Raw genomic sequence first — 26,864 nt, 5'->3', positions numbered from 1 at the left:
TCGGCTGTGGCTAAACAGTGTCCTGGGAGCAGGCGTAGGGGCTATGTGAGTCTGGGGCACGGCGGGGGTGTGTGGGGGTGGAATGTATGTGTGCACGGGTTGGGCATGTGTGATGTGGACAGGCAAGGGTCTAGGCATTAACTCAGTGTCCTGAGGCCTCCCTACCTGGCTCCTGCCCAGAATTCTGCCCAGCACCTGGGCAAGATTTGGCTCTTTCCTAAAACAGATCTGGGTGAATTAAGAGGCTACAGCTTAACCAAACCCTTGCCCTCAGATCCCTTTCGCTTGCCCCTTGCTGCGCATGGTCAGGCTATCACGGGGACAGTGGATAGAGAGGAAATGGGCATCTGGTCTCTCTTTCCACCATCCCTGCTCACTGCCTCCCGCCTCCCCCATAGGTGTTCCCAAGGACCTTGTCTTGGTCCCCGTTTGTACCAGAGCTCAGTGGTTCCCCCTCAGAGGGACAAACAGCCTTCCTACCTCCTTCTGGGCACCGTCGCGGGCAGCCTGGGACTCAGCTACCTGCCTCTGCAGCTCCAGTGCCTGCTGCAGGTTCTTCCGTCGCCGCTGCTCTGCGTCCCTGGAGGCTTGGGCCTGCAGCTCACTCACCTCCCGTCTCTTCCTCTGGTTCTCAGCTTCCAGTGTCCTTACCTAGAACATGGGGGGCAGTGCCGTGGGGCCAGGGGCCCAGCAGCTCCAATGACCCCTGCCTCCATTTAGGAGCTGTCCACGTTCGAGGGACCTCAGTTCTGGGCAGAGGGTTTGGGGATCCAACCTCTCTTACTCTGCAGATATACACTTGGGGCTCCTCTTTGGGTGAACGTGCTGACTGGGGAGTATGGGAGGCATCTGTGAGTTAGTTATGACTCTCACTAGGGGGGGTGGCTCTGGCCAGTGTCACTCCACACATAGAGCAGGGTAGAAACTGGCCCCCAGGGTGCCTATGAGGCAGGGACTGGGGAGGGGGACCCGGGACAACCTGATTGGGTGGAGTCCCCCTCACCTGTCTGTGGCGCTCCTGGAGCTTCCGGCGGGCATCCCCCTGTGCCCGTTCCAACTCCTGCAGCCTGGCCCTCAGCTCACAGGCTTCCTTCTGAGCTGCTGCTTGGGCCTCCTGAAGCACCAGCAGCTTTTGCTCTTGCTCCTCCTTGGACCGCTTGAAGCTAGGCGGGACACAGGCTGGCTGGACACTGGGCCCAGAGCTCGTCAGACAGACCCTCCCCAGGGAGGTGCCGCTCTCAGTGTGCACCCTCCACACTGCCCTGAGTCATAACCTCTGCAGGGCTCCCATGGCCTTCGGCTCAGAGGCTGTCCAAGTCTCAGTAGCCAGAAATGTGCCCCTGTCCCCTTTCACCTCTCAGCTCCCCTTTAGCTCACCCTTCCTTACCTCCCTATGACACCCCCAGAGACCCCACGTCCAGCCCACTCACAGGGAACTCGGGTTCCCTAGCCTGTTAGGCCTGCTGGATGGGAATTCCTTGAGGACGGGAACAAGTTGGCTTGGTCCCTAGCCTCCCTGGATAGGCTGGCGTTTGTAGGCATTTTAATCTGGGCAGCTGAAGGTTGCCTTCACTGTCTTTCTGGCCCAGCTCATTGGCTACCCCTGCCGTGCCCTCTCCCTATGGCCTGGTTGATCAGCAGGGCTGCGGGCTCCTCCCATAACTGCTCTATAGGGTACCTGCCGTACCCGTCCTACCTGGCTTTCTCTTGCTCAGCCCTGTGGATGGTGGCCCGCAGCTTGGTGTTGGAGTCTTGCAGCACATCCTTCTCTTGAGCCTCATCGTCCAGTGCCCGGCGGGCCTCCAAGGCCTCCCTGCGAAGCCCCTCCTGACTCTCCTCTTTGTCCTGAAGCTCTCGGCGCAGTTCAGCCAGCCTTTCATGGGCCACGTTCAGCTGTGCCTGCAGCCCCTCAGCCTAAGGCAGAAATATGCTCAAGTGACCAGCTTGGGGACCATGGGCATGTGGGCGCACAGGCAGCTGCTCCCGGAACCAGAGGGAGCAGAGGATTCTGACTCTGCCTGAGCATCCCTGGGTCACCCAGCACTTTCGAGAGAAAGCAGGTCCCTCAGGTCCAAGGCCCAGATAGCGTTCACCCTGACCCTTCCTGGGGCTGGCTCTGCCCTGTGTTCACTCTGTAGAACTCTGAAATGTGGATTGGTGGTCACCGGGCTTTCCTGGGGCATGGCTTTGTCCATACATCAGCTTCGACTACCGATAGCCTTTCCTGCTTGCTCACCCAGGGCCCGCGCCTCCCTTTGGATAACTATGTAGGTAGTGGGTCGGCTGCCTGGTGCTCAGCGTCAATATAGTCCTGAGCTCAACCGTCCCCTCCAGCCTCCTTCTCCTAATAGTGTGGGAGGAGCCGGGGTGGCGGAGGGAGAGCTCAGGTACCCGTGCCCTTCAGATTCTCCAGTAGACTCAGGGCTTCTCAGGCCAGGCTGCTCTATGCAGCAGGAGGCTATAAGCATCGTGGGAGTCTTCAAGGCAGGGCTCAACCCATAGGAGCATGGATACACTCACACATGAGGGAGACCACTTAGTACCTCTGTGAGCTGACCCCGGGAAGGCAAGGGGCCATGGATGTAAGGTCCCATCTCCTGCTGGCTGGCCCAGGGTCCAGAGGGTGACCCTATCATGCCGGAAGCAGGGGTAGTGCCTGCACACTGCTGGGGTACCAAGTCCTGGTTTCCTGCCTTGGAGCATGAAGCATCTCTGGGCACCCAGGTTCTATATGGAAGGGTCTGGAGGGGGGCAAACCCATTCTCAACTCCCAGGCTATGGGGTAGGGACTTTCTGAGGCCTCCCAACCTACAACTCTGACCAGAAGCATCAGAGGAGGCTCCATCCTGGCTCTCAAGTGTCCCTGGGGAGGAGGTGGAGGAAGCCAGCAGGGACATGTTGAGAGAGGAAAGCCACAAGAACTCAGTGATGTTGAGTGGCTGGTTTGCCAAAAGCAAACCCCTCTGCTAGCTGTTTTCACGGGACATTGTCCAGGCCCCCGGCCGGCCTGGCTCCAGAGTCCGCCCGCTGTTATTGTTGTTCTGTTTTTGGGAAGGGCCAGGGCCTCCCCACTGCTCCCCACCCACCCCCCACATGTGGGAGCCACAACCGTGCCGAGCATTTTCCGCTGAGCTCAGCAGAATCCACCCAGAAGGTCAAGGACCAGGGAAAGGGCCTGTCCATCATAAAAGGAGCTGTACTCATTTCCCAGAGCAGGGGAGATGAAAATAAGCAAAACAAATGGGGGAAGGGCCCCCCTGCCGCCAGGCCACCTCCTCCCCCGCTGTCCAGCACCCCCACCCGCCGCCTCCTGAGGACAACCATCCCTTTTGCAGGAATTTTACAGCCAAATCGCTTAATGTGATTATAATAATTATTTCTTTACTAGAAGTTGTATAAACAGTCTCTTTTGAAATTTCCTGCAGGGAGGCAACTCCAGAGCTCTGCAGGAAGGAGGGCAGCAAGGCAAGCAGGGGAGAGGTGGCAGCGGGGGAGCCTGTGTGTGCATACATGCATGCATGCATGCATGCACACATGAATGAGGGTATTCATGTGTGCTCTGGTGCACACCCAAAGGATATGAGTGCATGCATATAAATGTATGTTTACACATACACGGTAGGTATGCTTCTAAGTGTACATGTGTGTTTGCTGTCCATCAACATGCACATGTATATATTTTTCGATGTTTGTATGTGCTTTCATATGGGAGCCCCGCGTGTGTGTGCAAATGCATTGGGTGTGCATATGCATATCACTTAGTGTGCAGTACCACTTCGTGTGCATCTGTGTTCATAGATGTGTGTTGTCTTAAGTTGTACAAGATGTGTACATATGTGCATACAAATGGGAGGCATCACATGTAGGTTTACGTGTGTGTGTGTGTGTGTGTGTGTGTGTGTGTGTGTGTGTGCATGTTTACATGTGTGTGAACCCCAAGAAGGTCTGTGGGAACATGCTAGTTCCTCCAGTTGAAAGTGGGGATATTCTGAACCAACCTGGCACCTGGGACGTTCTTCTGCAATTATTTCTCTTTTCCACCCCATGCCCCCACCTTTTCAGACTCCCATCACCCCTTATCACTTTCTGGGGGGGCTTCCTTACTGAAAACTTGGCCTTGCTGTGAGGTTCATATCCTTCCTCTGACCAGAACAAAGGGGCCCCCTCCCCAGATTCTTCTCTTTCTGCCCCTAGTTTTGAAATTACACTTTGCTTCTCCATGTGGCCGCTGACCAGGCCTCGGCTTTGAAATCTGTTGGAAGGAGCCCGTTCTCTTCGGGGCCAATATAAACAGCCCGTCATGTTCAGTCATGCTCTCTTCCTCTCCCGGGCTCTTGGCCGGCCCCTTGGGGTGTGCTTGGGGAGGGAGAGCCTCTCTCCTCACCACACCAGGCCAGCTGCCCTGCCTGCCAGCCCTGGCACACAGCCCAGAAGCTGTGAAGCTGCTTTGTCCCCGCAGGCCCCACCTGGGCTCTGGCTGACCCCGCCCCCACCCCGGGTCCACATACCCTCCTGCCCTTGCCTCTCCCAGGCGCCCCCAAGTCCTGTCAAAACTCCTCAGAAACACCTTTCCATCTGCTTGCCTGCTGGGCCCCTGCCTGGCCTCGCCCTGGCCTCCTCTAGCCCCGCCCAAGACTGTCCCCCACGCTGGTGTGGCCATGTGGTTCCTGGAGCCTCTGTGTGAGCATCCGGGCCCATGACTGTCCCTGAAAAATCCCACCACCATCCCACTTCTCCTGCCTTTCTGCCCTGGGAACCCCAAACCCAGCTTCACCCCACCCCAGCACCCCATCCAACGTAGAGTCTAGGCCTCTAGCGCAGGCGGAGCCTACCTCCCTGGGGGCTCCCCGTGGCTCGTTAGGTGACAGATCTTTAGGTAGACTCTTCTCACCGCTGTGTCACAGTGGCCTCTCAGGCAGGCTTTGGGAGGAGGCTATAGCCACTGACAGCTCCCTGTATCTGAGTCCCAGTCCCTGAACTGTGTGGAAGTGTAGGTTAGGCTGGGGTGACCCTGGGGAGCCCCTGGGGGGCCCCCGGAGCCTGTGCCATGGTTCTGATCAATTGTCCATGGCTAGTGTCCCTGGGTAGCCAGCCTTTGACTGTCCCAACAGGCCCACAGATGCTCTGTGGTCTTCCTGGGAAGAGGCAGGGCCAGTGGTAGCCATGACTGGGCCTCACAGCTACCCGTAGCGAACCACAGCAGCTCTGCTTTCTCTCAGCAGTGGCTTCTCTCTGTCCTTTCAAGCCTCTTGCAGCCAAATCTACCACTTTGGGCTAGAAAAAAACCTTCTTCTACTAGGCCATGGTGCCAGGAGCCAGGTACATTTCACCCCTCTGAGAGACGCCACTGGTTGCTGAACCAAATGGGCCAGTCCGTTTGACTCTTGCTGGTCTTGTGGTACCCTCCTTTCTCGGCATCCTGACTCTCCCGGTACCCTCTTCACTATTCTCAAGAGGCCCATCTCCTCACCTCTCTCCTCACACTGCTCCGCTCGGCTGCTATCTCCCGGAGCTTTTCTCTCAGAGTTTCAGCTTCTCTCTGGTGGGTGGAGATGGCCTCCTCAAACTGGACCTGGAGCGTTCTCAGCTCTGTGGTCATGGTGGTGATGGTGGCCTGGAGATACAAAGACCACTGGAGGCTGGTCTGAGGCCTGACTGCCAGGTCATGAGATGAAGCATTGTGGGATGAATGCTCCCCATGAAAGCGAGCTTGGGCTCTGAAGTCCCATGCCCATGTCTCTTCGCTTTCCTTCTGGGGTTCCCGAGCCATCAGATCATGGCAAGCGAGTGGGCATGGCCTGGTTGGGGGGTTTCAGGTGTCCTTTTTCTGCCTTACATTCCTGTTTAGCCCACTTTATATAGAGAGGGACGGGAACAGCTGCTTAGCTGGTCTGGCCCTCAATGACACTAGCATGTGGGCTACCTGGCCAAGCAATGGCTCTAGGACTAAACATCTGCCCCAGTGAAACTTTTTGGTCACTCAGGTCACCCAGGTCTGCGTGGACCTGGGGCATCCTGAGCCCTCGGCTCTGAGACCTGCAGCATCCACTAGGGTCAATGTTAAGAGGCCGAAATCCCAGTGGAGAGATGTGGTGAGGGGCCGGACACTGCTCACCACATACGTCCTGTCCTCCCGGCACCCAGTTTCCTGACCTCTCCAATGGGTAGGTGGCAGGAGGGGACACCTACCTTCCTGCCATCTACAAATACACGTGCCCCAGTCACACACGCAGACTGCTGCCATCCCTGCTTGGCAGCAGGACAGTGCCGTGAACTAGGTGCAGCCCAGGTCTGCTGTCCTGTTCCATCACAGCCTGTTCCCGTCTCTCCAGGCGTCTGCTAACTGCTGAGCACCCAAAGGAGGTCCTCCAGGCACCAGCTCCCGGGTTCAGTCTGAAGCACTTCCTCGTCCACAGACAAAGATGTCACTCTCTGCACCGTGATGGGGCCCAGCGCGGTCTCTGGTTAGGACTCTTCCCCACTCCCTCTGGGCCCCGTCCCAGGCCTCATGTGGTTCTTTCCCACGACTGTAAGGTCCTCAGCATTTGGAAGAACACACTCTGCTCCCGTGATAGGCTACTGTGTCTGAGAGGCTGGGGACCATCTAGGCGAACAGTTGGGCCATGGGTGGTGTCAGGGTCCCTCCAGAGCCTGCATTGCTACAGAGAGGCCAGTGCAATGCGGAGACCCCACTCCCACACCTGCATTCTGCAGGCCTCCATCTGGGGTTACAGCTGGATCGAGGGTTCCATCAGCCCCACCTCTTGCTCTGACCCTTGGCCGCTGCTCTCCTTCTCAATGGGCACGAGTCACCCAGGATGGCCAGGTCATGGCTTTGTGCCCACAGGGTCCAGAATTGCTTGCTCAGGGAGGCTGCGGTGTTCTGTGAATCTTGGGGACCAGCTCCTGGAGGCAGTGGTGACTCAGGCCAGCAGGCCCCTCCACCCATCGGTGGCTCGGTGCCATGTCACCCCACAGCTGGGGTTCCTTGGCTGTACTTCCTCTCTCTCAGCGGGTTTTAATTTCCATTTTCTAAGCTGAGGTGGCAAAAGAACCCTTAATGAGCTCCCCGAGGAGCCGCGCTGGCTGGAAGGCCTGGTCCTTAGCCCAGGGGGAGATTTGGCCAGCATGAGAGAAAGCTCCAGAAGCCAGTGCTGGCTCCTGCAGAGGCTGGTCTGTGAGCAGGAGGTGCCAGCTCCCAGGGTCTCAGGATGCCTTCCTGCCCATAGGGCAGGCAGAGACTGGTAAGGCTGCATCATGGAGAGAGGGCATAGCCATAGACTGAGACCCCTCCAGGCCTGTGCCAGGGAAGTGCTGTCCAGCCCTGGTGAGCGGCTGAGGGTGAGAGGAGACAGAGCAGGAGGAATAGGAGCAAGGGGGAAGCTTCTGGAGCCTGGGTACCACTTAGGTTTCCCTATTATGTGATGTGGAGTCAGAGAGCATGTATTGGGGGGGGGGTGTCACACCTTATGGCCGTACCACCTCCTATGACACAGCACTGGGGACCAGCCCCTGTCTACTTCTATCTGAATCACCAGGACGCCCTCCCCCAGGGCCTGCCACCTCTGCACACCCGCCTGTCACTCCAGCTGGGTGGTCTTCTCTCACTCCCCAGGTGGACAACAAAAACAGATCTCCAAGAGTCAAAGACCAGCCACAGGGGCAGCCTCAGCTCCTCCTCTGGAGGCCATCTCCAACAGTAAGACAGGAGCAGTTGAACGCCTGGTCACAACTGGATTTTCCTAGAACTAACTTGGGCACAGGCAGGCAAGGCTGGTGCTATACTGATCAGAAGGTGGGGACATAGGCCTGGGTCTACCCCTCTTCTGGCTGTTGATATTCAGTATATGGTCCAGCCTGGCCCTTCTGTCAGTCTTGATCAACTCTGATTCCCGGGAGCACCAGCCTGGAAGAGTCCCACAGGCAGGGGCCGAGGCATAGACAGCCACAATCACTCGGCTATTCCTGCCTTTGAGACAGTAGCTTCTTCCAGCAGGAAACTTAGAGGCCCCAGGGGGACGGACATAAGACTCAGGAAGACACAGAGGGGACTATACTTCTAGGACCAGACAGAAAGGGGTATCCCAGAGGCTCTGCCGGGACTTGCTTGGCCATACGTGACCAGGCTTGGCTGGGAACTGTCAGTGGGTCTCACCTCAGCTTGCGCTTGCTGGTTCTGGGCCTCTTGCCGGGTCCGTTCCAGTTCCTTGTTAGCCCCAGAGAGCTCCTTGCTCAGCAGGCTCTTCTCTGCTTCCTTCAGAGACATTGCCTGCCCATGAGGAGACAGAGTGCTTGTGAGGGAGCTGAGGAGCTGGGGAGCTGAGTGGAAGTGTGGCCCCCTCTCCAAGGCACAGCAGAGTGCTCCATGTTAACTTTCCTGCCAGGCTGACCAGCTTTTGATTGCACACTCTGCCGCTGGGCAGGGGGTGGTTCTGAGCTCAAGCCTTTCCTGGTAACATACGCCTTCATCCTGCTCTTCCCTTCAGGTGTTCGGCAACCCTTCATACCGTTCCCATCTTGCCCTGGCCCTGGCTCTCACTGGGCAGGCTGGTGTTTCATGATTCCCTCTCCTCCTAGGCACTGCTTCCTACGGCGATCAGGAAGAAGCCACTGATGGCACTGTACCCCAAGGGTGTCTGTCTCACCAAGGGTGTGAGCGGGACACAGCAGCCAGACTCGGGGAGACCCAGCTCCCAGAGTGGCGGGGTAGGAAACAGACTTCAACCATGTCCCAGTCGTACCATTGGTCATGCCAGCCAGGGAAGCCCCACGAGCCTTGGATACCAGCTCAGGGAGAGTCCTGGCGGGTGAACACACATAGGCCAGGGGTGTGACAGGCCAGTCCCACCGGGAGCTGAAATCAAACTGGTTCCCTGACTTGTCCTGGTTATAATGTCTGAGGTAAACTATGGCAGCAATCACAGCGCCTTCCTGACATTCCAGTCCTTCCGCTGAATCCCTAGTTGAGGGTCATAGCACTTCCCACACTTGTAGCCATTCTGGGCAGAAGGATGGGTAGTTAGCTTCCAGCCACTACACTTCTAATCTTTGGGGTCTGCACTAATTCCTGGCAGCTAGGATGGGTTGCATTGCTGAGGAATTTAAAAATGACAGTAGTCCCCGAGGAAGAGGTGGCGAGGCAGGAACCCCATTCTCCATGTTTTGAAGAATTAAAAAACAAACAAAACCAACCAAGCAACCCGGTGCTCCTCACACAGCCTCTCCCTGTCAGAACCCAGGCTTGCTTGCTTCTGCCTCATTCTGGAAACTTGCCCACCCCTGGCTGTGAGACCTTGGGTGCCTGGGATCTTGATTTGCCTTTTTGAAGTTCTCACTAAGGGGCAAAGCAAGAGTAGCCAGTGTCTTGTTCCTTTGAGACTCAGTCCACACAGACTCTTTTATTGCCCGAGGCCTCCCGAAGACTGCCTTCTGGTTGAAACTGTCAGTTTCCTCCGGGAGGTATGGCATGCGAGATCTGCCTGCCAGATCTTCCCCATCTGGCACCGTTGACATGATTGGCAGCAGATAGTGCAGGCAGAGGGCCAGGGAAAGTCCACTGGCTTCTGTGGTGACCGTTGCCCACACGCCTGGCTTTCTGTATTATAGCCCGGGAGCACAATGTTATTGTGGTCATGTTGTGGGCAGGGAAACCATCTTCTTAGCCTGTTCTCCTCTTACTGACTCTCCTTTCTTGGGACTCTTCGTGAAACCAGGAAGCTGCAGTCAGATGAGAATAGGTGGGTGTGGCCTGGTGGGTGGTCTCAGATGGCAGTGAGGGACTGCGTGGGGCCTTGACCACTGCCCATGCCCCAGATAAGTTGTTTCTATTCTCATACACCCATAGGGGTGATGTCACTTGTGTTCCTGGTGTCTCTGGATCCCCCACAGCTGCACCCTCAGCTTCAAGCTCTCTCTGTTCTCCCTGGCTCCAGCCTCATTACACCAGTCATGTTACTCCTGCTTGGAACAGCCCTGTTTTCCATACTTGAACCTGGTGTGTAGGACCTTCAGGGCTCCTCTGAGGTCCTTGCCATCCAGCTCACACAGATTCTGGTGGCCACGCTGACACATGCATCCCAGATATTCCTGAATGCTCTCTTCCCAGTCTCTTGCTCCCATCTCAACACCCTGCTCCTCTAGCAAGGCCTTAGCTTCCTCCAGTACAGGCCACAGTTAAAATTACGGCTCCCATGCCCAGACCGTACACTGTGTAGCTTCGGACAGGAGACCAACATGTACACTTCTCAATTTCCTACCAGTCAAATAGGCTTACAAGGCTTGTGCCCTAGAATGTTGACTGTCAATTAGAAACACAGTCTGGTCACAAACCCTGCCTCTTCCAGCCACCAATATCCTCTCCTTGAAATCTGTGATTGGTGCAAAGGACAACAAAAATTTATTGTCCTTGCTGACTGTGGTGGCATGCTTGCATGTGTGTACTTTTCTGCTCAATTCACTCAGCAATAAACTCCTTAGGATGGATGGCCCAGTTCCTTGGAGAAGTCTGGGCTCAAGGGTAACCTTTTAAAACTAGTATCTAGACCTGTAGGATGGAAGAATGGCCAGGTTGGATGAGCACTATGTGGCTGGATCTTACAGATGATATAGGGTGACTGTCTGATCAGGTGAGTGAGTTGACAGACACATGGATGAATAGTTGGGTACATGAGTAGGTAGCTGAATGTATGGCTAGCTGGAAGGGCATCTCAGTGTGTAGACAGGTGGATGGCCAGGTAACTTAATGGATGGACGGTCAGCTGTGTGGATGGATAGCTGGGCATATTTCTGGATGGCCATGTACGTGAGTAGAAACCAGGGAGCATAGAAGGAAAGATGGATAGCCAAGTAAGTAGAAGGAGGATGGCTGAGTGGAAAGACATTCAAGTGCATGGATGGGCAGGTGGGTGGAAAGAAATATATAAATGTATAGGTGTGTGCGTGTGTGTGCATGTGCGTGTGCGTGGTATGTGTGTGTGTGTGTGTGTGTGTGTGTGTGTGTGTGTGTGTAAAGGGGTGGTTAGATGATGTATGAATGCGCGGATGGATGGTTGGTATATGGGCGTGTGGATGAATGGACGGGTGTGTAGATGGATGGATGAGCAGGTGGGTGGAGGTCTGTTCAGCAGGATTCCCGGGGCAGCACAAAGCTGTATCGATCTGGAAAGGATGCACCTGCTTGGGGGAGGCTTCAGCGCAGCCCTTGCGCTGGGACCAAGAAGCCTGAGGTGGGCGAGGCTCCAGTTCCCATGCCACCATCACCTGCTGCATCTCGTGCTCCAGCTGGAGGAGGCTCTCGTCCCGCTCCTGCTTCAGGCTCCGAATTTCCCCCTCCAGAGCCTCCCTCTCGGCTGTGCCTCTTGTCACCAGCTCTTTCTGCTGTTCCATCCACTGGGCGGCCACCTCTTTCTCCTCTGCCAGGGATAAGCTGAGGGTCTCCTGGCCAAGGCAAAGGACAGGCTGTGAGGTCAGGGCTGGGAGACTGCTAGGCACTTGAGGCTCTGAGTTAAACCTCTTGGCCCCCGAGGAGCTAGGGGCTGGTGGTCCAGGATCAGCTCTCCCTTTGTCCTCTCTACAAGATCCCCCAGACAGAAGCTGGGAAGGGTCTCTCTGGGTCTCAGCATCTACCATCCCATACTAATCTAGCAGCTCTTAAGCTGTTCCTGAATCTCTGCCAAGTGCCACTGGTACAGGGGCATGGACATAAGGAGGGATGAGTATATAGATAAGTGGATGGATGGATGGATGGATGGATAGACAGGCAGGTTGGATATACATATAGATGGAGGGATGGATAGATGGATGGATAGATGGATGGATGGATGGATGGATGGATGGATGGATGGATGGATAGATGGATAGATGGATAGACAGGCAGGTTGGATATACATATAGATGGAGGGATGGATAGATGGATGTGTGTTTGGAGGGATGTATGGATAGACAGACGGGTGTGTGTCTATATGGATGAGTAAACGTGTGGATAGATGGACAGATGGATGGATGAATGGATGGAGGGATAGATGTGTGAGTGGAAGAATGGGATGGAACACACAAGGCCTCCAGGGCCACATGACCCTGGTGGTACAGCTCTGACAGGCACGAGACTCTGTTCAGCAAGGGTAGCGAATCTTCAGGATGGGTCCCTTCTGTGAGCGAGAGCCTGCCCTGCACATCAGCTGCCCCTCCCCCAAGCCACCCCAGGCCTTCCTGGACTTCTTAAACTATGGAGAGCAGCCAGGTCCCTCCCCCTGCTCCTCCATCTCTGCTTGTTGGGAGGACATGGCAGACCGGTGGCCAAGTGGGCCCTCGGGAGACGGACCTTCTCCCTCTGCAGCCGGGCCAGGTCCTCTTTGTGGGCCAGCACCTGGCGCTCCAAGGCCAGCTGTGCCTCCTGCTCCTGCTGTGTGGCCTGCTGCCGCAGCTGTCCCAGGTCCCACTGAAGCTTCGTCTCTCGGACTTCCCAGTCACTTTTCAGCCGCTCCATTTCCACTGTGAAGGGTCAGGTGTGTCATCATGGTGCCCTCTGTCCTTTGAAATCACCCACTTAGGAGGTGGTTGGTTGCCTACTCTGCTAGCACACGGCGGGTAGGCCAAGTGGGGACATGGATACTGGGAATGGGTACAGGGCAGGAAGCCACTGTACCAACCCTGTGGCTGCACCTCAGCTCTGAGCTCAGAGCTGGCCACAGAGCAGGATGGGCCAGGCATCCCCCTGTACACCACTCCCAGTCACACAAGCTCCAAATCCCTGGGTCTTGCCCTACAGGGCCCAGGGAGGGAGAACAACACCTTTAAGGACTGAGTTCACGCCAACAGTGACTTGGGGGTGCGGGTAGGGAGAGTCTACCTAGTACAGCACCTTGCAAAGCCCTGCGAGCGAGCTGAGCAGCCTGGGCCTCCCCTTCCAGCTGTTCCTGCCGGGTCTGCAGCTGAGTCGTCAGCTGTTGGGCCTCAAAGAGGCTGTTCTCCAGAGAGTCCCTCTCAGCCCTGTGGAGAAGCATCGGACAGCAGACATATCATAACCCACGTGGTCCCGAGGTGTCTCGTGGTTTGAACGTGTAAGAATCAGTTGTTCCATACACAAAAACACGTTTCAGGCCAAATGGAAAACCAAATCCAGAAACAAAACGAAACAAACAAGTCATAGCAGAATAACTCAGAATTATAAAATGGAACAAATTCAGAGGATGTTTTAATCTTCTTAAGCTTGACATGAAAGTCAGAATAAAAATAAAATAAAGAGGCCAACAGATCTGGATATACTTAAAGGAGGAAGGGATAGTTTTCCATAGAAGAGATTCCATAAATCAAGTTGGAAGGAAAAGGGCAGGTAATGAAACCCATCACTTTGTCTGCTAACTTAGGAAATTGATCTTTAAAAATTATAAACAAAGAAGATGACAAGGGGCAGAATTGAAAGAAAATTTGTGTTTAGTATATAAACATAGGGATAAGCATCCATCATATGTAAAGAGTTCCTGCCAATCATTAACAAAGTCAGCAAATGAGAAAAATAACAGTTACAAAGAAAACATCAAATAGACAAAAGCACACAAAGTGTACTTTACCTTACCTGGAGAGATCAGGGCCCAGGGAGATTCTAATCACAACCAGTCTGTATCATTAATCACACACCAGATTAGCAAAGGATTAAAGGCAATCATGTCTAGTGTTAGTGAGGGAGTGGAGGGGGAGACAAAGTGTCTTTGCCCTGGCAAGACCACACCCAGGTGCCAATTCTAGAGACACCTCACAGCCAGGGACAGGATGCTCACTGTGGCTTTATGCAGGGTGTTAACTGGAATGCCAAAAATGGGAAAATGCTGCAGACATCATGGTGCATCTAATGTATGCAGCAACATGCACTTGGCAAGGGAGAAGTCACCCACAGAACAACCACCAGAGCTAGAGTGCTGCAGGCAGTGTGACTCCACTGTGCAGGCAGTGTGACTCCACTGTGCAGGCAGTGTGACTCCCCTGTGCAAGCAGTGTGACTCCACTGTGCAGGCAGTGTGACTCCACTGTGCAGGCAGTGCAACTCCACTGCGGGCAAAGGAGCCCAGATGCATTTGCATTCAGAGGTCATCATTCAGAAAATACATGGAGCGACGTATACCAACCCACAGCTTCCGGGGTTCTTGTGGGGGTAACTGAAAACAGCTTGACTTGCTGACCATCAGTGACCTACCAGCCCAACCCACCAGCACGATCTGTCCCTGAGCTCTGATTACACCACGACACTCCAATTTAATGTCCTCATAACGCAGCCTCAAGGTATGCCCTCAGTGGGTGAGGGAAGTCATGGCCCTTCAGTCTGACAGGCTCACCACAGCTCCTGGGCTGTCCTGTAGAGCACCAGAAGCCTGCCAGGACTTCTGATGTATGAGGGAAAGGTCCTCTGGGCCCAGACGACGAGCTCTAGAAACCTCACCGTCCGCCACACCATACCCTGTCCCTCCTGATAACTATGCATTTTCTGCTCCGTGAGTGAACATGCCCTCTGCCAGAGTGTTCTTCCCAGTTGTGTGTGGAGAACATTCTTCCTTTAGCTGCCTTGATGTCTCCTCCTAGAAGTGTAACTGGTTTTGTCTAGGGGACATGGCCTCTGACCCTCTGGTGTCTGCTCACAGCCTGGGGACCCGAGAATGTGTCCAAATTCTTCTTCCACAGAGGCATCTCACTGGGTTTGAGCTCGAGAGTGGAAGCCTGGTATTATGTAACTGGTCAGCTGCAGGATGATGGGAGGTGGGAGCCTGGCCCATCTCCCGGATGAGCAGCCAGCACTCCATGAATGGAGAGAGGTATGGTTCAGGCAAGCCCCCGGCAGCCCTGCCACCAAGGCTTTAGCCGGTCATCATGGTACACTGGTGGTTCTTCAGGGCTGCCCTGTGCAATGGCTCTGGGTCCAGAGGTCAAGGCTGGAGCCGGGGAGTGTGGGAGTGGGATCCTACCCATGGAGGGCTCTCACCAGACTCACATTAACTAGGCTCACATTCTGGGCAGCATATGTTTCCAGGAATGAGGACTCTTGTCCACCTGGGAAGCCTCCCCCAAACATGCCACTTGGATGTCTGCACCAGCTTTTATTCAGAAAGTTCAGTCCTGACAAGTTGAAGAGCTGGGTCCCTCGAGTTCCCTGTGGCCCTGGTTTCTGGAGTTCTGGAAGGAACTCCTCCAGGAAGCCCTCCATGACTGAGTAGGCTCTGGGGAGAGAAAGCACCAACCAGCCTTGGGACTAGCCTAAGCTACCAGTGTTCACGCCTCCGCATTCCCACTCCAAGTTTTGGATGCTGTCCTGTTGGTTGTGGGGGTTCCCTCACCTCCACTGTCAGGACCATGATTCCCTGGGTAGAGTCTACTCCAGGCTGCCCAGCTTTGTGCCTCTGGCTCCTAGGACTGCTAGGGAACAGCCACTGGGCAGAAGTTTCAGATGGGCTCTCTTGCTACCTCCAGGTATCTCCCTGGGAATGAAATCTCAGAGCCACTCAGCAGAGGGAGGAGGGGAGGAATCTCTGGGGTGGTAGAAGCTTCCAGACACAGCCAACCTGAAGCTCCTCCCTGAACTCCTCACTCTTCAGGAAGAAATTGCATATCTTTCTTTGACTGGACTGAGCTGAGTTTCTGGTCTCACAGGGTTGCCCCCCCCTGTCTTTAGGAAGCTGACCCCAGAGCACCCCATGGCCCATAACCAACCAATGCTGACAGCAGACGTACCCTGCCCTAGGCCACTGTGTCTATATGGCGCCCCTGCAGTCGTAACCCCACAGTCTGTCTGAAGGAAGGATCATGAGTCAGGGCACACCTCAGATCAGCCGCCTCCTTAGTCACAAGCTCCCTGTGTCTCTCCAGGGCTTCCTGCTTCACCAGTAGTTGGGCCCGCTCCTCCGACAGAGTGTTCTTCTCGTGGAGAGCTTCCTGAAGGATGTCCATCTGGGTCTCCTGGTCCCGCAGGCTCTGTGCCAGCTGCTTCTCCAGGGCCTGGTTCTTGCACGTGACCTAGGGGAGGAACAACGAAAAGAGAGTAGTAGTGAGCAAATGGGAAGAGGCTGCCGAGGGTAAGGGAGGCGCGGGAAGAAGACGGCGTGGAGGTGACAGGAGACACAGTAGGTTGACATAACTCATGGCTGGACTTTCCAGTAGAGGGGATGGCCACTCTGAAAGCTTGGAGGACGTGTGATAGAAATGGGTGTTTCTAGGTAGGAGCCAACTGTCCATCTCACTGGCAACCTTTGCTGGACTTTGAGTGCTCGGGGGGGGGGGGGGGGGCTGGACGTGTGGCCCAGGGGTGCAGACGCAGCACAGGGGCAGAGTCTAGTGTCTCCACCAGCAGCCTCAACAGGGTGGGACAAGGCCTCTGGGAGCCCTAGGGCTGCAGAAGCAGCAGGGACTGGAGCAGGTGAGCTCCTGGAGCAGAAACAGCCCCTTGGGCCTCTTCTCTCCTCAAGACATTTGCTGCTTTGTAGTTTGGGCTGGGAAGATCCCGAGGGATTCATAGTTACCACCTTAAGTCTTATTTTGTTCCATTGTCCACAGAGGGCTTGACTCAAGTCATCTCTGTGAGCCAACCAAGGGCCAGCCACTCCTGCAGACTGAAGCTGGGGAGAGAAATTTAGGAGGCAGGACCAGTGAGAGTCAAAGGTCACTAGGAACAGGCCCTTAGGGGGATCCTGTCCCTTTCTTGTCATCTCCCTGCTCTCTGTCCTCTGTGAGGTGAACTGTCACTGCCTCCTTCTCCTTTTCCTCGTCCCTATTTTTAAGACACTGTGGTATTTTGTCTCAAAATTTTGTCTCAAAAATTCCAGAAATATGGGGCCAAATGACCATGGCCTGAACCCCCTTGAAATCATAATCCCAAATGCAAGGTCCTCTTAAATGTCTTTGTCATTCTTTTATTGCTATGAAGGGACACCATAACCAAGTCAGCTCTTACAAAAGAAAACATTTAACAGGGGGCTCACTTAAAGCTTCAGAGGCTTAGTCTATTATCATCATGGCAGGAGCATGTGACCCTCATGGCGCTGAAGTAGCTGAGGGCTACATCCTGATCCACAGGCAGAGGTGGGGGGGGGGCGCTGTGGGCTTTTGAAACTTCAAAGCCCACCCCCAGTGACACACTTCCTCTAACAAGGCCACACCTCCTAATCCTTCTAATCCTTTCAAACAGTTCCACTCCCTGGCGACTAAGCACTTACATATATGAGCTTAGGGAGGCCGTTCTCATTCAAACCACCACAATTAATATGTCAGATGTTTTGCCACAGTGACAGGAACGTAACTCACCCAGCAAGGCAACCCAGACATGAGAGTCCCTTTCAAGCCGGGCCTGGGCAAGTGAAGCTTAGCATGAAGGACAGCAAGTGTTAGTTTCCACGCTGTCCTGCCCACTTGTGCTTCTCACACTCTGATGGGTGTCAGAGTCAGCTGGAGGCTAACTGAACTCCATATTTGAAAGTCTTCCTGAGGGGGTGTCTGACTCAGTGGATCAAAAATTTGCATTGTTGCACACTTAGAGATCCATGTGAAATTGATATGAGATGTACTGAAGGCCTCACCCAAGGCCACATGAAAACACAGAAGGCTAACTTTTTGTTCTTGGGCAAACTTCAAACTTCAGGACCTAGGAAATACTGATTAGAAGATTTTTTTTTTTTTTTAAAAAAAAAGGCTGGCCTGGGTGTTCATGCATATAATCCCAGCAGATGGGGAGATTAAGGCAGAAGGGTTGCTACAAATTTGAAGCCAGGGTGGGCCACATAGTGAGTTTTAGGCTGATGTCTCAAAACCAAACCAAACCAAACCCAAACAAGTCCACCACAACAAAATAAAGCAATGATTTAAAATGTAAAAGAAAGGGCTAGGGATTTAGCTCAGTGGTAGAGTGCTTGCCTAGCAAGCACAAGGCCCTGGGTTTGGTCCTCAGCTCAGGAAAAAAAATGTAAAAGAAATTTGTCCAAGTTAAAATTCTATGTTCTGCAAAAAGTACTATTAAGAAAATCAAGCTGGGTGATGGTGGTGCACGTTTTTAATCCCAATATTCAGGAGGCAGAGGCAGGCAGATCTCTGAGTTTGAGGCCAACCTGGTCTACAGAGAGAGTTACAGGACAGCCAGGGCAGAGGGAGGGAGGGAGAGAGGGAGGAAGGGAGGGAGGGAGGGAGGGAGGGAGGAAGGGAGGGAGGGAGGAAGGAAGGGAGGAAGGAAGGAAGGGAGGAAGGGAGGAAGGGAGGAAGGGAGGAAGGGAGGAAGGAAGGAAGGGAGGGAGGGAGGAAGGAAATGGAAAGATAAGACACTAGTTGGGAAAAGCATTCACAGTACATCTAGCTGACAAAGTACTTGTATCCATACATATAAAAAACTCCTACATAGACCAAAACACAAAGCCCACATTTACAAAACACACGAAATCCTAAAAAGGACACAAATTCAACAGGCTCATGAAAATGTGCCAACGTCATCACTAGTTACCTTGGAAACAGGAGTCAAAGCCTAGTGCATAGAACATCACACAGAGAATAGCCTAAAAAGTAAAACAGATGATATAAAATGCTGACAAGGCTAAGGAGCAGCTGAAATGACAGAACCACTTCTGAATTCACCACACTCCTTCACAACGACTCCCATAATTTCACTCTTCGTATTTGCTCAAGAACAGTGAGAAGTGAGTATACAAAGGTTTTTAGGGGCCTTAGGTATTACTGCCCAAGCCAGAAACGGCACAGGTGTTCAGAAACAGTGAGGAAGTAGCTGTGTTTATTCCTACCATGGCATGTAGTCATGTGCAAAAGCAAAGAGCTATGTTACATGTGCCTACATGGATGTGTCTTAAAGAGTATGTGGAGAGCTGGGCGGTGGTGGTGCACGCCTTTAATCCCAGTACTCGGGAGGCAGAGCCAGGTGGATCTCTGTGAGTTCAAGTCCAGCCTGGTTTATAGAATGAGATCCAGGATAGGCACCAAAACTACACAGAGAAACCCTGTCTCGGAAAAAAAAAAAAAGTGTGTGGAGAGAGAGAAGCTTGGTACAAGTGATCCACCCAGCCAGTGCAGGGTGCTCCATGCTGGAACAGAGGCTCCTGGGGCCTTAGGCATTTGAGAAAGAACTGGGTGGGCTACGAGGGAAGTTTCCGGACGTATTCTCTGTCTTGACTGGTCATCCACAGGGGCACACCACTGTTAAACTCATTGTCCTGCCTGTCACCAACACTGGACACTGATTATATCTTAACAAAAATGGGGATCATGATGGCAAGAATAGGGGCCTGAGGATGGAGAGAGGTCACGCTGTCCCACATGAAACAAGGATGCCTGGATGTCACCAGAGGTCTGAGACCCACTGGAGACATGGTTTCCACACAAGACACATTGTCAAAGACCAACCAAACGGCTTCAGACTCAGTCCACACTGAGTGGTTCTTCTGCAGCTCAGTGGGAAGCACAAGAACCTGAGTTCCGCCCCAGAACCATCCATGTTTTTTAAAAAAAAATCTGGGCATGGTGGTGTGCTCTTTTAGTCCCAGCACTGGGCACTGTGCACTCATCAGCCAGTCTGGCTTACTCAGTGAGCTCCAGACCAGTGAGAGACCCTGTCTCATGAACAAGGTGTATGGGGGCTGGAGAGGCAGCTTAGCTGTTCTTCCAGAAGACCCTGGTTCAATTCCCAGCACCCACAGGGTGGCTGACAATTATCTGTAACTCCAGTTCTAGGACACCCTCTGCTGATCTCCACAGGCACTGTATATAGTTGGTGCACAGACATGCATGCCGGCAAAACACCTATATACTTTAAAATAAAAAATTAAAAAAAAAAACCAACCAAGGTGGTGGGTGATACCTGAGGAGTTACATCTGAGGTTCACATGGATGAGCACACATAAATGCACACACATGTGCATGTACACCTGTACATAAACATAAAACAAAACAAAAACCCCCAAAGGTATGCTGTGGGATGGTCTGTATGTCAAATTGCTCTGATCGACAATAAATAAAACATTGATTGGCCAGTGGCCAGGCAGGAAGTATAGGCGGGACTAGCAGAGAGGAGAAAATAAAGAACAGGAAGGCAGAAGGAGACACTGCCAGCCACCACCATGACAAGCAGCATGTGAAGACACTGGTAAGCCACGAGTCACATGGCAAGGTATAGATTAATAGAAATGGATTAATTTAAGCTATAAGAACAATTAGCAAGAAGCCTGCCACAGCCATACAGTTTGTAAGCAATATAAGTCTCTGTGTTTACTTGGTTGGCTCTGAGCAGCTGTGGGACTGGCAGGTGACAGAGATTTGTCCTGACTGTGGGCAAGGCAGGAAAACTCTAGCTACAAAGATACTCAACAACCAAAAGACAGGAACTAAACAAACACACAAAGTCTTGAATGACAAGTAGCAGGAGAGTTCAACTGTGCACACACAGACTGGGCACCAGAGGCCAGGAGCAGAACCCCAATCGAAACGTGGAGGACATACCTGACTCAAAGCTCCCTCCTACCCACTCCCCACGCCTGCCCACTGGAGCTCCAACAGGGGATCATGTGTACTGCTGTTGGCTCCTCCGTCCTGTGGATCCTGGTAACTTCAACTCGGGTCCTCAGCCTTGTGCAGAAGGCACTTTATCCACGGAGCCACCTTTCTAACCCCCTTCAGAGGTACAATCAGCAACAGCAGGACAGATGTGTGATTGCCCGCAGCCTGGCCTCACCTGGCCCACCTGCTCCCGGAGCTGGGCACTCTCCTGGCCAAGCAGGGCCACCTGGCCCTCTAGGTGTTCCTGCTTCTGCTCCAGGTGCCCACAAGTCTCCTGGAGACTTCTCCGTTCAGCCTGAATGAGGCCTAGCTGCTGCTCGGCCTGCGCCAGCTGTTCCCTGACGCCGGATTGCTCCTGCTCCAGCAACTTCTGCTGCTCCCGAAGCTGGTCCCTCTCCTGCTCCAGCTGCAGAGCGGGTAGGAAGACATTTAACCGCTGGACCACACACCCCGAGTGCCCACAAGCCAGCCACCCATGTAGGCCTTCCATGGAGATGCTGTGGTCCCTGCTTCAGGCCTGACCAGGATCAGTGGTCAGATCCTGCATCCCACCTCCAGCACCTACTCTTGGGATGGTGGCCTCAGTCCAGGAAAGAAAGAGATCTGGGGTATGGAGATGATAGGATAAGCCCACAGAGAAAGTTCAGGGGCACCCTGGGGGAACTGAGGCCTTGACTCTTGCCTTACCTGAAGCACCAGATGGTTTAGGGTGCCTTTGTCCTGGGAAAGCCCTTCCATCAGGGCAGCCATCTTGGCCAGTGAGTCCCGCTGCTCTGTCCCCTCCGATCTCAGCCGTGAGACCAGCAACTCCAAATCAGCATTGCTAGATTCAGCCTGTGAGGCGTAGTGGTCACCCAGAGGTGGCTCCAGCGAGAGGCTTCAGATTCTTCCCAGGAGAATTAAGGTTCTGACTAGAGTTAGTGACTGGTGGCCCAGGGAGACTCCCTAGGAGCAGATGTGGCCATCGGGGTTAGGAGGGCAAGGTGTCAGGAGTGAGGCTGGTGTACAATGGCGGTGACTAGGAGCCCTGGTAGTGGCCCAGGCCACGTGGGTGAGGACAAAGGCAAGGATTATGTGTACTGGGGTACATACCCGGGCCAGGGCACCACGCAGGCTCTCCCTTTCAGCCTCCACGATGTCCCTCTGCAGCTGCATTGAGCTGAGTGCCTCCCGGGCCGTGGCCAACTCCTTCCTGAACCCAGAGACCTTCTCCTCCAGCTGTTCCAGGCGGCCCTGGCTGAGGCCCCGCGGCCAGAAGGCAAAGTCGGGTGGTCTCTTCAGAGATGCCCCCACAAAACTTGTAGGCAGGGAAATTCTAACAACCCCCTTTAAGACCGGGAAGTCCCAAAGCTGCATGGTGCCCCCTTGAGAGCAGCCTCTGGTTGTATGCCTGGGTGAGGTCTACACATGGGTGGGTTGTGTACCCAGGGCCAGGCATTGGGCTGATACAGGTGTGGGAATATGGGTTGTGTGGTACCCTGCTCAGGAGGAGCTGCCCACCCCCTGCCCCTGACGCACTGTTTGTACCTCACCCATGGTCTCATGGTCCAAGGGACCCTGCTGGCCTGCAGTTCCTCCACAACCCACCTGGCCTCCAGCTCACGCAGACTCCGCTCACTCTTCTGGGCCAGCTCGGTTTGCTGCTCTGCCCTCAGCAGGAGGCCTCTCCGCAGCTCTGCATTTGTGACCTCCAGCTTCTGGGTCTCCGCATCCCGAATGTCTGCCTTCGCTCTTAGCTCCTTCATGGTTGACTCCAGGGCTGCTTTCTCCCTGGGAGCAGGAACAAAGGCAGAGGCAGCCTCAAGCCAAGCTTCGGGAGAGAAGCACCTGAGGCCATCAAGACTCACTGTACTGGGGAGGGTGGTCAGGGGTGAGTGAGTGTGGATCAGTAGGAAGAGGGGGGGGTATGTGTCAGTAGGGATAGAGTGGGTACAGGTCCTCAGGGGCCTCAAAGGTAGATGGAGTCCAGGGAGGCACAGGAAGAAGAGTCAATACTGTGACCCAAAGCCTCAGGTCTTCGCTAGGTGGCTGAGATGAGGTGGCCACTGCCTGGCTTGACCAGCCTTCCCCTTCCCTCGTAAGAGCTTAAGGGCCAGCTCTCTGCCACACAAACCAAGCCTGGGCAGTCGTCACAGACCTCTCTCTGCCACACAGGTAATGTCCACCACATCCTTGCAAACCTCTGCCACAGGAGGGACACCTCCCTGGCCACTGTCGACCTGATCTGTCCCTCAACCTTCTGGTACACACACTGTCTGGGTCCTGAAGACCCTGTGCAGTGGCCATGGGGGTCTGGGGGGCTTCTCCCGGGCCCCCTACCCTGTGCACAGCCACGCCTAGTCGTTCAGCTGGGTCTCTGGATGTTAGCCTCTCCCTCCTTCACCCCTCTCTCCTCTCACCCTGCCCTCTGAATAGCGGATCCTACTTCCCGAAGGTCTTTTGGATCCGACACTGCATGGGCTCACTGTGTCCTGCTGAATCTCCCAGCATTCCCCTGCCGCCTCTGCCTTGCTCCTGCCTCCCACAGACACCCCATCCCATGTGGCCTTGTGTGCCCTCTGTTTTTGGAGATGAGGATAGTCCTTCTGTGACATGGTCCTGCCTGCCCAACAGGCTCACCAAAGACTCCCTACGGACTGCCACACAGAGCTGCCTCCCTGCCCTCCTTGAGTTTATTACTGCTGCCTTTGGATTTCTGCCCACCCCTGTGCAAGGCTGCCCTGACCTGCCCACCCCTGGGCCCTCCTGCTCTGCGTCTCTCCAGGCTAGGACTGGTTCATACTCATTTTGTGTGCCGAAGCACCCAGAATATGTGTAGGCTGCTTGGAGGAGCTGTGAAGGATGTGTGGTCTGTCCCCAAACCATGGGGTCAGGGGGACAAGGGGCCATAGCTGTCTCTGCTCCCTGGGACATTGCACACCTCCTTCAGGAAGATTCCCAGATCCATGGCTGACACCTGGCTCTTACTCAGCCTGCATCCAGTAGATGCCAGAGATTCCCTGTACACTCTGTGGCCCTGATTCTTGCCAGCCCGAGGTCAAAGAGTCACGTGTAGAAAGTATCTAGAACTCTATGGTAGCTGCAAGGGAGCCATTGAACCCACAGGGTATGTGGGAAGTGGGGTTCTTTTGGCCATGGGGAAGGGTCACTGGTAGGGGAAGGTCACCTAGAGGGGAGTCTGGAGCAGGGGTGGTAGGAGAGCAGAGCCGGATGAGGCCAGAGCTTCTGGGGACAGGATATGGGCCTGGCCCTGCGGAGAGCTAGGGCATGTGCAAACGCTGCCTTTGCTTTAGGGAAGGGAAACCCAGGTCAGGTACATATAGGAGCACAGCAAAGGGAGAGGAGCAAACCATCCAGGCCAAGCGGGTGCAGAGTGACAGGCAGCCTGGCCCCCAGAAGGTCTTATCTGGAGATGGGGCCTTTTCCTGCTCCTGCTGTGAGGTCTCCCAGAGGACAGCTGCACAGTGCTGCCCCGTCCTGCCCCGTCCCTTCCGTCACCTTTCCAGGAGATGGATAGATGCCTGGCTGTGCTGTGCCTCCTGCCTTTGGGCCTCCAGCTGGCCCAGGAGATCCTCATGCTCCCGTGCCCTGTCCTGCAGAAGCCTTTGTGAGGCCCGCAGCTCCTGCCGGTACCCAGACAGCTGCTCCTGGAGCCTGGCTACTTCCTCCTGGGAGGACTCCAGCCTGAGACACAGCTCCTGCCGGGGTCACGGAACCCACAGTGAGCATCAGCAGCCATCCAGAGCACCTCGGTTCTTCCAGAAGGGCCCCCTGGCACATGAAGTTCCTTCCCAGGATGTGGAGCTCAGGGGCAGGCTCCATGGAGACCCAGCCACCAACACCCCCCAGGGAAGGCTGTGGAAAGTTCCCACACCCAGCTGGGCAAGGTTTGTGACCCCGGTGGCCCTGTGGGCCATGGCCACACACCTGCTCCCTCTGCTGACGCCTCTCAATGGCTGCCTTCACGGCCTGCAGTGCAGGGTCCAGGCTGGCTGGAGAGCTGGTCCGTGTTGGGGACAAATGCCAGTGGGGTGACAGAGAACGTGGGGGGCTCCTCAGTTGGCCCTGTAGCTCCCTGACTTCACCGCTGCTGCTCCTGTTCCACTCCGGACACACTGCATCTGACTGGGCCACCTTCAAGTCACAGAGAGAGAGAGAGAGAGAGAGACAGCAGAGGGAAGAGCGCAGGGCCACGATTAAACAGGACCTTCTTCTCATGAGGAGCAGTTAGAACCAGTGTCCCCACAGGTCTTCTGCATCCAGGGAGGACATCAGGCAAGGCCATACCTCCTTGATGCTGGCCAGGACCTGGTGCAGTGCTTCCAGCTCATCCCTCAGTTCGTCGGTCACCAGCTGGCCCCCGCTACGCCGGGATTTCTGCAGACAGAGACTCCTGAGCCCGGCAGACATGCACCCATGGCAAAGCACCCCATCCCCCACCCCACGAACCAGTCTCTGGATGTCCGCCTTGAGTGTCAGGATGGCTCTCTCCCCTTCTTCTTTCTGCTCAGAGAGCTTCTCTACCAGCAGTGTCTGCTCTGAAAGTCTGGAGAGAGATGAGGAGGACGCTGAGGGGCCCTGTGCGTCCATCAGGACTCCTCCCTATGGTGCGGCCTCCCTACAGTGCTGAGGCTATACCTCGGTCCATGTCCCGACTGCAGGCCTTCTCTGCTACAGAACTCTGATGACTCCCACTATCTTGGGAGTAAAACAACAATTCCAAGCTCAGCCATCATGGCTCATGCCCTCATTCCAACTCAGATCTGCAGCCCCATGTCGGAATGCTGGGTGCGATCACCCGGGAAGCTGCAGCTGCTCGCTCCCCCTCACCTCAAGTCCGTGCCTCTGGGGCATCCCTGCACCAGCCACCCGGAGCCCAAGGCCCACCTGGCTTGCAGCGCCACCTTCTCAGCAGCCCAGTGGCCCTGCAGCTGCAGCATTTCCCTGGCCTGCTCCCTCAGCCTCTGCTCCAGGTCACTGGTCTTGCTGCTGGCGGAGAGCTGCAGGTGGGAGTCGAGACTCAGGCAGGCCACATGCAAGCGTTGGGCCGTCCGGGCCATGTCCGCCTGAACATCAGCGAGAGCCCTGCAATACACGAGTAGTACCTTGGCCAAGCCTCATGACCTTGCTGTGAGCTTGGGGCCCAGGATGCTGCAAGCCAGACCTCAGGGGGAGAGGCAGGTCACATGAACAATGACCATTTTCAGGAGAAGCCCTACTCTACGCTGTGCGGTAGCTTATATGTCGTAGAATGGTGAAGATACGAGCCAAGGAAGAGTGAGCAGGGATGAGCCTGACCAGAAATGACAACTTTGAGTAAGACACTGGCCTCTGGGCTTTTATCTCCTCCTGTGTAAATGGGGGTGCGATTACATCGAGGGCCACTGGGCATGCATTGGACAGATGCCCATGAGATGCCCAGGAAGGACTAGATGGATCTCTGAAACCTGAAGGTCACTGTTCACCGTCCCACACAAAAGCCAGTACCCTGCTCTCCTTCTCCTTTTTCTCCACGTCCTCCCTCCTCCCTAGCTGTCCACCTTCCCACAGGGCAGCCAGAGCCAGCACAATTGCAGCCCAGGAGGAACCAGTCTTACCACGTAGGAGCCACGAGGTGGGCACTTCTGCTTACCTCTCAGTGGAAGCCCGAAGCTCAGCCAGGCGTGTCTGCAGAGCCTTGGCTTGTCTCCACAGGGGGAGGATATCCCGAGACTCTCTCAGGCCCAACCTTTGGGTCTGGTAACAGGAGGTTGTGCTTACTCAGGCCATGTACCTTTCCTCCCCTACCACCCACCGTGGGCTGGAAGGGGAACCTGGATCACCCATTAGGTGTCCAAGCCTCATATCCATCCCACGGGCTTCCCAACCCCACATGGGAGGCACTTCCATGCCCTCCTACCACAGCAGCAGGGAGTATTGTTCCCACAGAGGGCAGGGCGGCTGAGAATCAGGTCTCCCCAGAACAGAAAGGCTTTCCTAGGAGCTGGTGCTGCCCCTCTGAGGGAGGGACTGCTCCTCTGTCCCCTCAGTGCTCTACAAGATGTGCAGGACCCCCACAGATAGTGTAGCAGCAGCAGAGGAGTCAGGAGGAAGGAGGCTGGTGACAGTGACGTGACATTGCCAATCATAACATGGGCCCACAGCCTTTGGGAACAGTGGGGCCCAGAAGGCTCTCGGGGTGTATGTGATACCTTCCTGTCATCACCCCCCACCATGTCCTGTATGCTGGCCTCTGGGACCCACAGGGTTCCCTGTACCAATTGCTTTCCTATCGCTTCTTGCTGGTCCCTGCATGGTTTACTCTACCCAAGGCTCTTCAGCATGGCTTTCCGATGGACACA

The 26,864-nt window shown here is 54.9% G+C and overlaps 1 protein-coding gene across 2 annotated transcripts in view; it reads right to left on the bottom strand.

The window, feature by feature from the left end:
• Window positions 1–26,864, bottom strand: part of Crocc2 (ciliary rootlet coiled-coil, rootletin family member 2) — a 63,128-nt gene that overhangs the window by 17,549 nt on the left and 18,715 nt on the right. For both annotated transcript variants that reach the window (XM_016008003.3, XM_042259884.2), the window contains 19 exons: window positions 26,156–26,259; window positions 25,411–25,608; window positions 24,973–25,069; window positions 24,811–24,900; window positions 24,451–24,657; window positions 24,022–24,221; window positions 22,111–22,293; window positions 21,616–21,760; window positions 21,211–21,357; window positions 20,699–20,929; window positions 15,803–15,996; window positions 12,860–12,987; window positions 12,320–12,489; window positions 11,260–11,436; window positions 8,156–8,269; window positions 5,471–5,614; window positions 1,697–1,914; window positions 1,004–1,163; window positions 481–651 (listed from right to left, as the gene is read on the bottom strand). In XM_016008003.3, the coding sequence (XP_015863489.3) occupies window positions 481–651; window positions 1,004–1,163; window positions 1,697–1,914; window positions 5,471–5,614; window positions 8,156–8,269; window positions 11,260–11,436; window positions 12,320–12,489; window positions 12,860–12,987; window positions 15,803–15,996; window positions 20,699–20,929; window positions 21,211–21,357; window positions 21,616–21,760; window positions 22,111–22,293; window positions 24,022–24,221; window positions 24,451–24,657; window positions 24,811–24,900; window positions 24,973–25,069; window positions 25,411–25,608; window positions 26,156–26,259 (3,078 nt within the window). The remainder of the gene's footprint in view (window positions 1–480; window positions 652–1,003; window positions 1,164–1,696; window positions 1,915–5,470; window positions 5,615–8,155; window positions 8,270–11,259; window positions 11,437–12,319; window positions 12,490–12,859; window positions 12,988–15,802; window positions 15,997–20,698; window positions 20,930–21,210; window positions 21,358–21,615; window positions 21,761–22,110; window positions 22,294–24,021; window positions 24,222–24,450; window positions 24,658–24,810; window positions 24,901–24,972; window positions 25,070–25,410; window positions 25,609–26,155; window positions 26,260–26,864) is intronic.

Source organism: Peromyscus maniculatus, chromosome 13, assembly GCF_049852395.1.
Source record: "Peromyscus maniculatus bairdii isolate BWxNUB_F1_BW_parent chromosome 13, HU_Pman_BW_mat_3.1, whole genome shotgun sequence".
Lineage (NCBI taxonomy): Eukaryota > Metazoa > Chordata > Mammalia > Rodentia > Cricetidae > Peromyscus > Peromyscus maniculatus.
This window is presented reverse-complemented; position numbering and strand designations above follow the sequence as displayed.